At 38.9% G+C, this 16,014-nt stretch overlaps 1 protein-coding gene across 2 annotated transcripts in view; it reads right to left on the reverse strand.

Moving 5' to 3' along the window:
* Nucleotides 1-264: 264 nt before the first annotated feature.
* PKIB (cAMP-dependent protein kinase inhibitor beta) overlaps nt 265-16,014 on the reverse strand; it is a 115,820-nt gene continuing 100,070 nt past the window's right edge. For both annotated transcript variants that reach the window (XM_061206970.1, XM_061206971.1), the window contains 2 exons: nt 5,767-5,943; nt 265-600 (listed from right to left, as the gene is read on the reverse strand). In XM_061206970.1, coding sequence (XP_061062953.1) covers nt 533-600; nt 5,767-5,935 — 237 coding nt within the window. In that variant the 5' untranslated portion in view covers nt 5,936-5,943 and the 3' untranslated portion in view covers nt 265-532. The remainder of the gene's footprint in view (nt 601-5,766; nt 5,944-16,014) is intronic.

A 16,014-nucleotide genomic window follows, 5' to 3' on the forward strand; every position in this document is an offset into this window, starting at 1 on the left:
CTATTTTTCCAAATCTTTTTAAGGTTTGAGAAAAAAATGGTGCATTTTTGGATAAAAACAAACATACTTTTACTGATGCATTTTTTACTATTCTATCATTCTTTCTCACCAAAACCACAATTTCCTACAAATCCCATGAAGTTTTAAATTAATAGTGTTTGGCTGATATTCACCAAGAAATGGTTTACCCATCACCATAAAAATGGAATTAAAAATACATCTGGCTAAAGAAATCCAAAAGAGAACGTTGGATTTTGTTGGGTTTATAGACAATGATATGTATTTAAGTGACCATGCATTCTTAACCTCTCTCTTGGGTGCAATTCGGAAGTAATCTGCCTTTAATAACCTACACTGGACATCACGGTTGCAATCCAAGTGAGTAGCGTCATAACAGAATTATCTAGTACACACATGTTGCTTAGGGCAGCAATGTTACCATAGTTACTACCAGATCAAACATCTCAGGAAAGCAGAGCCACTAAGTCTTTCAATGTGCAGAAATTCAGCACTTTTGATAGGTAATGAGCCTTCATTTTCCTTCATCTTTGGGCTTTTCCAATTGGTCTTGTGCTGTTTCTTTATCTTTCTTTTTCACATCTAAAAAAACAAATAATTTTCCATCATATAGAGAATATACTGAAATCTACTTTGTATTATATTGGAATAAAACAGTTGGTTTTTCCTTTATGCACCCTAGTCATTTTCTACTTGATTAGGACATACTTTGCCATCAGTGCAGATATGGGTCTGTCTCTTAGTTACCTTTCTCTCCTATTCTCCAGAATTATTATGTGCCAGATGGTCTTCAAAGGTATTATTACAATCTCCATTTATAGATTAGTTTACTGAAGCATAAACAGGTTAAGTGACTTGCCCAAAGTCACCGAGCTAGTAAGTGACAGAGCCACAATTTGGATGCAGACTGACTGACCTTGCCCTTCCCCATCTCTCGATGTTGGATCACACTCTCTCTAGCTTCCTCACACTTTTTATCTCCTTTGCTGTTAGGACTTAATCGCACTTTCTACTTCCAGGAAAAAAAGTCAAACCATCAGATCACACAAGCTCAACTTTCTGCCACCAAACCTCTAAAATCCCCTGCAGTCTCGACTTTTTCCTTCTGCCCATGTTACAATGGAAGATGTGCTCCTCAGGACTGACTACATAAGTTGTTGGAAGCTAGTGCAAAGTGAAAACACAGCACACCTTATTCAAAAAATATGGAAAATTTCAAGGCAGCAACAGTAGAACAAAACCAAGGGCGAGCCTCTTATGAGCCCGAGGCCCTGTGCAGCTGCCCACCCAGCACGCCCTTGTAGCTGGCCCTGGTGCTGCTCCTACTGTCCAGGTCTAATTTCTTCATAATGCAGGATCTTATCCATTTCTGCCTCAACAGCACTCTCAAGATCATCTCTCATCCCTGCATTTCATCTGACTTTTGCTCTTTCTCCTGGCTCCTTCATTTCCTCAAGTCACTACCATCTTCAAACTAACAAAGGCCTTCTTTCGACTGCAATTCCTCCACTTACTGGCTTTTCTTTTATCCTTTAAAATATATTATATCTTTTGCTGTCATCATTTTAAAACAAAACTATTGTTGCTACTACTTCCGCAAAATGGGTCCTGCCAAAATCATCAATGGCATCTTTGAAAAGAAATCTGATAGGCCATTCAGTTCTCCAACTTTCAAGCACTATGTACCAAGCAGTGAAAAAAAAAACCAAACAAACATACATTCCAGCTCTCAGGGAACTTCTTGTGAGGAATATGGACAATAATTAAGATAAGTAAAATGAGTGGCATGTGGGAAGTGAGAAGTGCTACAGAGGAAATTACAGATCAGGAATTGTTAAGAAGTCTTGGGGCCTGGAGGTTGCAATTTTAGATAGGGTTGGCTGGGAATGCCTCACTGAGAAGGGTCATGTGAGTAAAGACCTGAGGAGGTGAGGGAGTTAGCTAGTTGGGTAGCAGGGAGGAGAGCATTCCAAGAAGAGAAAATGTCAAGGTCAAAGGCAGCAATGTGCAGGAAGAACTGCAATTGGGACTGTGCAGAGAAAGAAAGGATGGAAAATGGGGTCGGAGAGGTACCAAGAGACTAGATCTTTGAAGGAGAAAATGGCAGATTTCTGAACCAATTTTGAAAGTAGAGCTGACAGCATTTGGATGTCTCATAGGCCTCTTAGATAGAATATGCAGGAAGCAGGTATCACTCCTCTAACCCTCAAAATTGCTTTTCTTCCATGCTGGCCCTTCTCAGTATATGGCATCACCATCTACCCTGCTGCTCCAGGAATTATCCTCCATTTCTCTTCTTCATTACTTGTAGTCATCTCCACCACCTCCAATTCATCAGCAAGTCCTATGAATTCTGCCTATAAAATATATCCCGAATCCACCCACCTTTCTCCATCTTCACTGCCTACTCAGAGCCATCGTCTTTCACTGGACTACTGCAACTGTCCCACAGGCAAAGTCAACAAAGCCCCTTATCCTTCTCTAAGGACAAATTTGACTTGGGGTTAATTTTCTAGCTCTGTTACCCTGGGAACCGGATTCAGGTGGAATGTCAGCCTGGTTACTAAGCGTATGGTAAAAATGACCCAAATGGTAAAGTACAACTGTACTGAGAGAAACTATATGATAACTGTAAATACCTGGTAGGAAACCATAGCACTGGGATTCCATAAATGCCATGACACTTATAACTGAGCATGTCCCTTGCAGAGAAGTCAGGAAGCAGTGTCCAAGGACTTGTTACAAAGTATTAGCCCCCATGGGACATGGGGCTTCTAACCCGTTGCCCCCATTGGTGCAGATCTTGTCCCCTTGCACCTGAGTTCTCAGTGAGTGGTGGGGTGCAGGTGCATAGAGACTGGCCCCCAGGACTGCTTATGTGGATCGCTGCAAGGACTTCCACAGAAGGAGATGGTGTAATGCAGCCCTTCTGGCCTGCTGTGTTCCTAAACCTGTATACTTCTGAGCAGACTGGCACCAGATGTGGTCTTATGAGTCTGAATGTTTAATTTGGCCCCAAAACATTTCCTAATGGGGATTGCACCTCCTAACTCAACTATATCCATTATTTCTCTTCTACAATCCATTCTCCACATAACAAAGTGGATATTCAAACATGAACATCACTCCCCTGCTGAAAAACCCTCACGTTTAGAATAATATCCTCTTTATTCATCCAGGTTTCTGAAGCCCTAAGAGATCTAGTCCTTGCCTCCTCTCCAGTGTCATCTCTACCACTCTCCCTCTTACCCACTGTCTCCGAGCCGTGGTGGCCAGATTTTATGCTTCTTGACACGTCCACCTGGTTCCACTCTAAGAGCTTTTTACAAGCTGCTCCTGCAAAGAATGCTCTTCCCTCTGATTTTCCTGTGCCTGGACCATTCAGTTGTTATTCAAAACATACTGTTGCCATTCAGATTTCAGTTAGGACACCTGGAATTTCTCAGTCTAAAGTAGCCACCCAGTAACTCTCTAACGCAGCATCCTATTTTAATTCTCTGATAGAACATATCACTGTTGACTTACATATTTATTTGTTTACACTCTAACTCTCCCATTGGAATATAAGATGCATAACAGTAAGAGTTTATGTCTGTCTTATTCACTACTATATGGCCGGTTTTTAGAATGGTGCCTAGCACTTGGCACTAAGTTGAATGGTGGATCAAATGAATATAGTTAGTGATGGTGGGAGGTAAGACAGGCCCTTTGTGACATTTACAGTTCCTAAGCTGCCACCCTCTGTCACCTCTTGCTGATATGTTACAGGGCATCATTGTCCTCCCTACCATGGTCATCAATTTGTAAGGGATAGATTAAGACGGATTATAAACTAGGAAGATTTCAGGCAGGTTAATTTCATGCAGGATGTCTAAGATCCTAGATTTCTTCCCACTTAAGAATATCAAAAAACAAAAACGAAAGAGGATTGATCTGAGGGAAACTTGCAGATCTGTCCCAGAATTTCTATTTTTAAATGACTAAAACATTGAAATCATAATGTCTGAGATAGGCCCTAGATTTTTGCTACTATTAGCAATTGAAAACTATTCATTTTAAATCCTTAATGTCTGTATTTAGCTAATAAAAAAAGAAGATAGACCTTAAAGCTATTTATGTATAGCTTTGTTAGTGAAACATTGTCTATGCCATCTACCTATATAAACTTACTTCCTTTTGTGTATTCTTTTTTTTTTTTTTAACATCTTTATTGGAGTATAATTGCTTTACAATGGTGTGCCTTTTGTGTATTCTTTAACATCTGGTGTTACTATGTTGATTCACTTTTAACATTTTGAGTTTCTTAGTTAATACCTTCAACTTTATTTCAAAGTGGTTTAAAGGAAAATATAAAAATAGAAACAATATTCTTTCAGATAATGGTCTCTTCAGTGAACAAAATAAAATGAAGACACTACTAACTTTCTTACAGTGTATTTGTTCTCTTTTGTTTAACTAAATAATGTCAATAATCATTAAGGTTTTGTGTGTGTGTTTAGGGGCTATCAACTTTAATTAGGCCTGTTACATGAACAAGTAGCTTATCTTCTCTACCTTGCTAGTTGAGGATGGCTCTTCGACAGCAATATCATGCCTTGATAATCAGATTACATTTTTTAACTTAAAAGGCCAAAAACATTACACATATTTTTATTCCTCTTCTTTCATTTCCTCCATCTTTTCTTTTATCTTATGATAGTTTATGTGTACATGTATACTTTTTTACTATTACTTTAGTACCCTTTATGATACATACAGTGATTTTTAGAAAAAGGTGAATTAACCGTGGGACTCCAACGTTAGGCCACAGTCCCTGGCCTAACAAGGATATAAGTATTTCATAAAGATCATACCAGGAACATTTGTAATTTTTCCAGGTAGAAAGTCACCTCCTGAGGCAAAGAACTAAGAGCCCTCTTCTAGGGCTCACATGAATAGGGTAGAGGTGCAGAAGCTTCAAGCTCTCTCTTGCCTCATTGCCACCAGGAATAAATTTCTACACACACACTGGAGTCCACTTTGAAGTCTAAAATGGGGTACAAAGCACAGGTATGTTGGTAATGACTTGGTACTAAAACTCTCTTTAAGCTATTTGAATGTTTTTAAGTGAAGGGACTCTTAACAGTTTACTGTAAGTGTTATTATATTTATTTTCACAAGACTAAACGCTGGAAGCTTTATGAACTATATGTAAGCAACAGGGTAAAAGACCCAAGATTTTCCTTCATTGGTTTGATAGCTCTCGTTTTTTCTGAATTCAACTTTTTCTACCGATTAAAGAATGATCAACTTTTAAAGTTCCCATCTCTGGTCGATAATAAACCTATTCTTAGCTATGAGAAATAGAAGAGCTTGTAGAATACTACAGTGAAGCAGAAGCTTCCAAAGTGATTTGCCAATGGATGGCAGAAGAAAAATTACTTTATTTCTGAGAGCTTCTCAAAAAACTTTGTAAGCTGTTTGAAGGAATGGATTATATTTGTTCACGTTTGTATTCCCAATCATTAGTACTGTGCATAACTATACACATCCAACGAATAAATAAATGTTCAGTTTCCACATTTAATCTAGGAGATAATACGAGGAAAAGTCCACTTTCAGAAAGGCTGAAAAAAAATTTACTTAGCTTTAAACAAAAGCTGAGAAGCTTTAGTAAACAAGCTTAACTAGTTAAAAGGGAGACTGTTCCAGAGGGAAGGATGAAGAAGAGAGAAATGCTGCTGATTTTAAGAGGATTTTGAGTGTTACCTTCCTTCCCGGAGAGGACCTCCGGTTTGAGGGGCAACTCCGAGGTTCCGCCCATGGCAGCTGAACCCTGGATGTCTGCTAGAGCATTCCGGCGGCCTGCCCTTGCTGATGATGCAAAATTGTTGACCACAGGCTCCACATCCGTCATTTTTGATGAATCTGTCCTCATAGCAACATCTACAAATAGAATGTGCACATGAAGAAGAGGATGAGCCTAGTCCAAGGTCCGTGTTCACACTGGTGGTGGTTAAAAGGCATGGCTACATCAACAACACAGAAGCCTTGAATATCTAATCACTGATCGTACCCTGCATCTATGTCTATGTTAAGGTCCTGGAGCTTCTATCTGCACTTTTGTACCCTCCCTGAATAAAGCAGGAAGGCCTCAGTGTGAGCCAGATTGCTATAAATAACCTCAGAGCCGAAGGAGCCACTTGGATGCTTTAGGGTGCAGTCATCTCTTGCCTTTTATTCTGCTTTTCTATGGATGGATCAGCCAAATGAGGGCTTGGAAGGAAATGCAAACTGACTTGCTTGGCCACTCCTGTGGAAACTCTGCCTGCCAGTATTTGCTTGTAGTGTTTGCTTAGGTTGAAACCAAATCACTATAATTTGTAAGGACCAAACAAAACACACTTTCTTCTTACTCTTTAGAAATAAGAAATTCAACTTTATTTCAAAGGCTTTTTACCCCAGTGGCAGCTGCGTATTTCTCTCTGCTCTAGTTTCAGACCTAATTTTCAATAGACTCATGTCTGTGTTTGGGAGAGTAGAACCTGTGTTACCTTTTCTTGCCTTCAAATGGACATGGTAATAACTAGTGCTTTTCTAAGCATCCCTTATCTTCCTAGCAATTGTCTCTCTCTATGAAAGAATTCTCAAGAGACCATTCACTACACAGCGAGGGAGGTAGCAGACATTGCTTATTCTAAAACTAGCCCTCTCTTTCATATGATGTTTTCTAATGAATCTTTCCTAAGAAGTCAACACTGAAGAGTATCTCAAAAGCAGCAGCAAACTTTTTTTTTTTTTTGAGAACCCATTAAATGCTAGGCTCTCAGCTGGGCCTTGAGAGTACAGAGGAATGATTTACTCTCCTTTTTTAGCGGACTTGTACTCTCCAAGGGGAGAAAAAAGGTACACATACAAGGATAGATAACATCATAACACAGAATGTACTGAGTATCAACCAAGAGATGGAGATACTCATTTGTGGTACTTGAGGGCCGAAATATATGAACCTTGGCCTACACGAAGCAAACCAAACTTTTCACCTCAGTTAGAAGGGAGCCCTTTCCAATCAGTTAACTGCAATTCAGGAAATGCTAAAAATGAAGTGAAACAGTCACAAAATATGGTGCATTTGATATTAGAAACACAATTTCTTTGGTCCATAGCAACCAAGAAACGCACATCAAGCTTAGTGTGGGAGTCCAGGAGTAGAGTCTAGGCTACTTCCCCAGATGGTCTCATCTTTCCAGGAATCATGGACAATTTGAGAACAATGCTAGATTTTCAGACATAATTTTGGACTTCTAACTGTTGAGTATTTGCCAATTGTCTGGTATTGACAACATAAAGTAAAGAGCACTGGACCATTAGTCAAAAAGAACACTCCATTACAGGCTTGCAAGGTGATATTGGTTAATTTCTCTGAGTCACGGTTCCTCCCCTAGATAATGGATATAAACATTAGCCTGACTGATTCACAGAATCTAGTGAAGAACAAATGAGATAAAGAACATGGAAACTCTTTGTAACTATAAAACCATATGTTTGATTACCAGCGTCACTGTTCATTTCTCACTAAGTTTTATTTACGCGACCACCTCCTATGTATCCCCCTTAGTCCTAACAAGAAACATCTTCCTCTTGAAAGACCTCTTGAGTTTTTTAAAAGGGAAACCAGAATTTATTCAATACTACATGAACACTTTCATATCTATTATCTCAGATAAACCTCCCAATAATCCTTGTGAGGTAGTGAGAAATAACCCTCACTATATGGGTGTGGTAACTGGGGCTCAGAAAAGTTAAGTGACTTATTTTAAGTTGAACAACTGCTAACTTAGCACACAAGGATGCAAATCCAGTTTCAGTTCACTCTGAAAGCAAGATGACATGGATTACCACAAAACTATCTTTCTAAATCCTGGTGATACAGACAGCCAAACAACAGCTACTTCAGATTCTGCCCTTCATTACTTTTTAAATAGAAAATATTATATACAGCTGACCCTTGAATGATACCAGTTTAAACTGCACAAGCCCACTTATATGTGGATTTTTTTCAATTAACATGTACTACAGTGCTACACAATCCACAGTTGGTTGAATCCAGAGAACTGCAGATATGGAGGTTGGATTGTAAAGTTATACACAGGTTTTTGGCTGTATGGAAGTCGGTGCCCCAACCTCCATGTTGTTTAAGGGTCAACTGTATATATATGTGTGTGTGAAAAAGAAAGAGATTCCCTGTCTTTTCATAGGTATTCCTCTCTGGCTTGAATGTTTGGTTATCTGTGAGCCCCCCGCACTACTCCCCATGACACACAAATCTCAATTAGAGATCGCTTCTCTACAGCTCGTGAGGAGTATTTGACACCAGTTTGGAAACAGACCCCATTTGCAGGCCCCCATTCTGTCCCCAGCCAATTAACATCACATCAAAAGCCATGGCCATGATGAAGTGTTTATTTCTGTGAAGCATCTTCCTGTGTAATTGCAAAGAAGTTAACTATGCTAAGCTTGGAGGAGAAGCTCCACGAATACCTTGATTATTACTGTCCTGATAGTCCAAAATCATAAAACTGAAGATAACAATAGATATAAGATTATTAAGATACACTCTTTAAAATACTTAAATGCTATACATTTTATGTTTAGCAAAATGGGATCTGTCAAAGGAGTACTGAGTTAGAATTTGCATATTGACAGAAAACTTCCAAAAGGTGGCCTGTAGAGTGGGCCATCAACATGGAAGAAGACATTCTGGGCTCCACGTTTTTTCTTTGCTATTGGCTCCTATCTTGAAAGTTTTTGCTTTTGCCTTTATACATTATTATACATTATTTCGGGCCTAGGCTTTCTAAATGAGTCCTTTTTTGTTGATTGGTGTTAGAAAACAAGACCATCACAAGCCATCTAAAAGTTTGTCAACATTATACTCATTAATTATCATTTTAAGATCAAAACAAAACTGGATATGCAGGGAGGTCAAGCAACAGGTTACTTTACTCCAGAGCTTTCCTTGGTCCTTTTCCAAACTCTCATTAGGCACCATCTTCCTTTCAGAGCCTGTCACTGATGCTGAGTGACCAGGATGTCAGGCTCCACCACAAGAAGGATAGTTTGCCCAGCCCAGCCCTACAGGGCTGTAGGGACAGGGAGCTTTCTGTAGTGAAGTCATCTGATCTTCCCGACAGAATGTGCCGGTGACTTAGAGATCACTGGGAAGAGAGTCTGAATGCACAGGGTGATTCTTAACTGGGCTCTTTTAATCCCCTGGTAAGAAAGTTTATTGCAGCACTAGAAATAATCTGGAAGTCCATCAGGAAAGGAATGATTGAATAAACCATATATATTATATTATGGAATTTTATATGGCTCTTAAAAAGAATGTGTTAGATCCAGTCAGATCTACTTACTGAGATATGTTCTTGACACACTGTGAAACAAAGCAAGTTTAAAAAGAAATATTTACAGCATGAGGGGAAAGGAGAAAAAGTAATGAATGTAATGTAATCTCAACTTCGTAAAAAGAATAAAAATTCTAGTTGGGAATTTAAGAGAGAACAAGGAGAACACTAACCACTGTTGGTATCTCCTTACATATTTTAACTTGTAATAATGTGTTAAAATAAAATATAAAGGACTTGAAACACATTCACCTGGCAAAATTATGAATACACAGGTATTCGAACACCGAATGTCTCTAAAGTAACATTTTGATAATTTTACCCAAAAGAGTATATCTTCAAGTGAAAGTCTCTCACTACCCCAACTAGCCATCCTACTTGTCTATTGTTATTATCCTATGCAACACTGATTGCGTATGCAGTCAATATATATACACACATATTTTATATATATATGTATATATATATGTATACATATACATACATACATATAAAGTAGAGAGAATTGCTCTCTTCAATGCTTTGTGACATTTAAAAAAATTTATAACCCATAGAAAGATGAGGAAACACTACTAAGAGAAACAAAAGAGAGATTAACTTCCATGTTCTTTCAATTTTCTGGGCTTAAAGCTAATTGTGTTTATGTTTGCTAACCAAGGCAGTTGACTCACTAGCAACTCTTCCTCTTTTTCTTCTACAGAATTAGCAGTGGAATCTGTATGAGTTCTGCTTTGTCAACTGTGGCTGCTCACAGGAGCTGAAACCATTTGGACATTGGGAGATTTCACAGAAGTCCTTGCACGGCCCATAGCAAGATAATGTGATTTACAAATGCCTGGGACACACTTTCTTCTCTACCGAAAATACACAATTTTCAAGTTGCCTTAACAAAATACCATTACACAGCCACATCTACACACATGCCAGGATCTTTGCAGTCTCCAAAATATGAAAATGCAACACCAGCATAGCTGAAGAAGACAAAGACATTCAAGCTAAATGGAGCACTGGAGGAATATATATATTTATATATAAAGAAAGCACTGAACCAAGATGGCGGAGTAGAAGGACGTGCTCTCACTCCCTCTTGTGAGAACACCAGAATCACAACTGGCTGCTGGACAATCATCGACAGGAAGACACTGGACTTCACCAAGGAGGATACCCCACGTCCAAGGACAGAGGAGAAGCCACAGTGAGACGGTAGGAGGGGCGCAATCAGAGTAAAATCAAATCCCATAACTGCTGGGTGGGTGACTCACAGACTGGTGAGCACTTATACCACAGAAGTCCACCCACTGGAGTGAACATTCTGAGCCCCACGTCAGGCTTCCCAACCTGGGGGTCCGGCAACGGGAGGAGGAATTCATAGAGAATCAGACTTTGAAGCCTAGTGGGAATTGATTGCAGGACTTCGACAGGACTGGGGGAAACAGAGACCCCACTCTTGGAGGGCGTACACAAAATAGTGTGTGCATTGGGACCCAGGGGAAGGAGCAGTGACCCTGGGGGAGACTGAACCAGACATAACTGCTGGTGTTGGGGGGTCTCCTGCAGAGGCGGGGGCTGGCTCTGTTTCACCGTGGGGACAAGGACACTGGCAGCGGAGGTTCTGGGAAGTACTCCTTGGCGTGAGCCCTCCCAGAGTCTGCCATTAGCCCCACCAAAGAGCCCGGGTAGGCTCCAGTGTTGGGTTGCCTCAGGCAAAACAACCAACAGGGAGGGAACCCAGCCCCACCCAGCAACAGTCAAGTGGATTAAAGTTTTACAGAGCTCTGACCGCCACAGCAACAGTCAGCTCTACCCACCTCCAGAGCCTCCCATCAAGCCTCTTAGATAGCCTCAACCACCAGAGGGCAGACAGCAGAAGCAAGAAAAACTACAGTCCTGCAGCTTGTGGAACAGAAACCAAATTTACAGAAAGATAGACAAGATGAAAAGGCAGAGGGCTATATACCAGATGAAGGAACAAGAAAAAACCCCAGAAAAACAACTAAATGAAGTGGAGATAGGCAACCTTCCAGAAAAAGAATTCAGAATAATGATAGTGAAGATGATCCAGGACCTTGGAATAAGAATGGAGGCAAAGATTGAGAAGATGCAAGAAATGATTAACAAAGACCTAGAAGAATTAAAGAACAAACAAACAGAGATGACCAATACAATAACTGAAATGAAAACTACACTAGAAGGAATCAATAGTAGAATAACTGAGGCAGAAGAACGGATAAGTGACCTGGAAGACAAAATGGTGGAATTCACTGCTGCGGAACAGACTAAAGAAAAAAGAATGAAAAGAAATGAAGACAGCCTAAGAGACCTCTGGGACAACATTAAACGCAACAACATTCGTATTATAGGGGTCCCAGAAGGAGAAGAGAGAGAGAAAGGACCAGAGAAAATATTTGAAGAGATTATAGTCGAAAACTTCCCTAACATGGGAAAGGAAATAGCCACCCAAGTCCAGGAAGCGCAGAGAGTCCCATACAGGATAAACCCAAGGAGAAGCACGCCGAGACACATAGTAATCAAAGTGGCAAAAATTAAAGACAAAGAAAAATTATTGAAAGCAGCAAGGGAAAAATGACAAATAACATACAAGGGAACTCCCATAAGGTTAACAGCTGATTTCTCAGCAGAAACTCTACAAGCCAGAAGGGAGTGGCATGATATACTTCAAGTGATGAAAGGGAAGAACCTACAACCAAGATTACTCTACCCGGCAAGGATCTCATTTAGATTTGATGGAGAAATCAAAAGCTTTACAGACAAGCAAAAGCTAAGAGAATTCAGCACCACCAAACCAGCTCTACAACAAATGTTAAAGGAACTTCTCTAAGTGGGGAACACAAGAGAAGAAAAGGACCTACAAAAACAAACACAAAACAATTAAGAAAATGGTCATAGGAACATACATATCGATAATTACCTTAAACGTGAATGGATTAAATGCTCCAGCCAAAAGACACAGGCTTGCTGAATGGATACAAAAACAAGACCCATATATATGCTGTCTACAAGAGACCCACTTTAGACCTAGGGACACATACAGACTGAAAGTGAGGGGATGGAAAAAGATATTCCATGCAAATGGAAATCAAAAGAAAGCTGGAGTAGCTATACTCATATCAGATAAAATAGACTTTAAAATAAAGAATGTTACAAGAGACAAGGAAGGACACTACATAATGATCAAGGGATCAATCCAAGAAGAAGATATAACAATTATAAATATATATGCACCCAACATAGGAGCACCTCATTACATAAGGCAATTGCTAACAGCTATAAAAGAGGAAATTGATAGTAACACAATAATAGTGGGGGACTTTAACACCTCACTTACACCAATGGACAGATCATCCAAAATGAAAATAAATAAGGAAACAGAAGCTTTAAATGACACAATAGACCAGATAGATTTAATTGATATTTATAGGACATTCCATCCAAAAACAGCAGATTACACGTTCTTCTCAAGTGCGCACGGAACATTCTCCAGGATAGATCACATCTTGGGTCACAAATCAAGCCTCAGTAAATTCAAGAAAATTGAAATCATATCAAGCATCTTTTCTGACCACAACGCTATGAGATTAGAAATGAATTACAGGGGAAAAAGCATAAAAAACACAAACACATGGAGGCTAAACAATACGTTACTAAATAACCAAGAGATTACTGAAGAAACCAAAGAGGAAATCAAAAAATACCTAGAGACAAATGACAATGAAAACACGACAACCCAAAACCTATGGGATGCTGCAAAAGCAGTTCTAAGAGGGAAGTTTATAGCTATACAAGCCTACCTCAAGAAACAAGAAAAATCTCAAGTAAACAATCTAACCTTACACCTAAAGAAACTAGAGAAAGAAGAACAAACAAAACCCAAAGTTAGCAGAAGGAAAGAAATCATAAAGATCAGATCAGAAATAAATGAAATAGAAACAAAGAAAACAATAGCAAAGATCAATAAAACTAAAAGCTGGTTCTTTGAGAAGATAAACAAAATTGATAAGCCATTAGCCAGACTCATCAAGAAAAAGAGGGAGAGGACTCAAATCAATAAAATCAGAAATGAAAAAGGAGAAGTTACAACAGACACCGCAGAAATACAAAGCATCCTAAGAGACTACTACAAGCAACTTTATGCCAATAAAATGGACAACCTGGAAGAAATGGACAAATTCTTAGAAAGGTATAACCTTCCAAGACTGAACCAGGAAGAAGCAGAAAATATGAACAGACCAATCACAAGTAATGAAATTGAAACTGTGATTAAAAATCTTCCAACAAACAAAAGTCCAGGACCAGATGGCTTCACAGGTGAATTCTATCAAACATTTAGAGAAGAGCTAACACCTATCCTTCTCAAACTCTTCCAAAAAATTGCAGAGGAAGGAACACTCCCAAACTCATTCTATGAGGCCACCATCACCCTGATACCAAAACCAGACAAAGACACTACAAAAAAAGAAAATTACAGACCAATATCACTGATGAATATAGATGCAAAAATCCTCAACAAAATACTAGCAAACAGAATCCAATAACACATTAAAAGGATCATACACCACGATCAAGTGGGATTTATCCCAGGGATGCAAGGATTCTTCAATATACGCAAATCAATCAATGTGATACACCATATTAACAAATTGAAGAATAAAAACCATATGATCATCTCAATAGATGCAGAAAAAGCTTTTGACAAAATTCAACACCCATTTATGATAAAAACTCTCCAGAAAGTGGGCATAGAGGGAACCTACCTCAACATAATAAAGGCCATATATGACAAACCCAAAGCAAACATCATTCTCAACGGTGAAAAACTGAAAGCATTTCCTCTAAGATCAGGAACGAGACAAGGATGTCCACTCTCACCACTACTATTCAACATAGTTCTGGAAGTCCTAGCCACGGCAATCAGAGAAGAAAAAGAAATAAAAGGAATACAAATTGGAAAAGAAGAAGTAAAACTGTCACTGTTTGCAGATGACATGATACTATACATAGAGAATCCTAAAACTGCCACCAGAAAACTGCTAGAGCTAATTAATGAATATGGTAAAGTTGCAGGATACAAAATTAATGCACAGAAATCTCTTGCATTCCTATACACTAATGGTGAAAAATCTGAAAGAGAAATTATGGAAACACTCCCATTTACCATTGCAACAAAAAGAATAAAATACCTAGGAATAAACCTACCTAGGGAGACAAAAGACCTCTATGCAGAAAACTATAAGACACTGATGAAAGAAATTAAAGATGATACAAACAGATGGAGAGATATACCATGTTCTTGGATTGGAAGAATCAACATTGTGAAAATGACTATACTACCCAAAGCAATCTACAGATTCAATGCAATCCCTATCAAATTACCAATGGCATTTTTTACGGAGCTAGAAAAAATCATCTTAAAATTTGTATGGAGACACAAAAGACCCCGAATAGCCAAAGCAGTCTTGAGGGAAAAAAACGGAGCTGGAGGAATCAGACTCCCTGACTTCAGACTATACTACAAAGCTACAGTAATCAAGACAATATGGTACTGGCACAAAAACAGAAACATAGATCAATGGAACAAGATAGAAAGCCCAGAGATAAACCCACGCACCTATGGTCAACTAATCTATGACAAAGGAGGCAAAGATATACGATGGAGAAAAGACAGTCTCTTCAATAAGTGGTGCTGGGAAAACTGGACAGCTACATGTAAAAGAATGAAATTAGAATACTCCCTAACACCATACACAAAAATAAACTCAAAATGGATTACAGACCTAAATGTAAGACTGGACACTATAAAACTCTTAGAGGAAAACATAGGAAGAACACTCTTTGACGTAAATCACAGCAAGATCTTTTTTGATCCACCTCCTAGAGTAATGGAAATAAAAACAAAAATAAACAAATGGGACCTAATGAAACTTCAAAGCTTTTGCACAGCAAAGGAAACCATAAACAAGACGAAAAGACAACCCTCAGAATGGGAGAAAATATTTGCAAACGAATCAACGGACAAAGGATTAATCTCCAAAATATATAAACAGCTCATTCAGCTCAATATTAAAGAAACAAACAAGCCAATCCAAAAATGGGCAGAAGACCTAAATAGACATTTCTCCAAAGAAGACATACAGACGGCCACGAAGCACATGAAAAGATGCTCAACATCACTAATTATTAGAGAAATGCAAATCAAAACTACAATGAGGTATCACCTCACACCAGTTAGAATGGGCATCATCAGAAAATCTACACACAACAAATGCTGGAGAGGGTGTGGAGAAAAGGGAACCCTCTTGCACTGTTGGTGGGAATGTAAATTGATACAGCCACTATGGAGAACAATATGGAGGTTCCTTAAAAAACTAAAAATAGAATTACCATATGACCCAGCAATCCCACTACTGGGCATATACCCAGAGAAAACCGTAATTCAAAAAGACACATGCACCCGAATGTTCATTGCAGCACTATTTACAATAGCCAGGTCATGGAAGCAACCTAAATGCCCATCAACAGACGAATGGATAAAGAAGTTGTGGTACATATATACAATGGAATATTACTCAGCCATAAAAAGGAACGAAATTGA

Source organism: Eubalaena glacialis, chromosome 12 (assembly GCF_028564815.1).
Source record: "Eubalaena glacialis isolate mEubGla1 chromosome 12, mEubGla1.1.hap2.+ XY, whole genome shotgun sequence".
NCBI classification, from domain to species: domain Eukaryota; kingdom Metazoa; phylum Chordata; class Mammalia; order Artiodactyla; family Balaenidae; genus Eubalaena; species Eubalaena glacialis.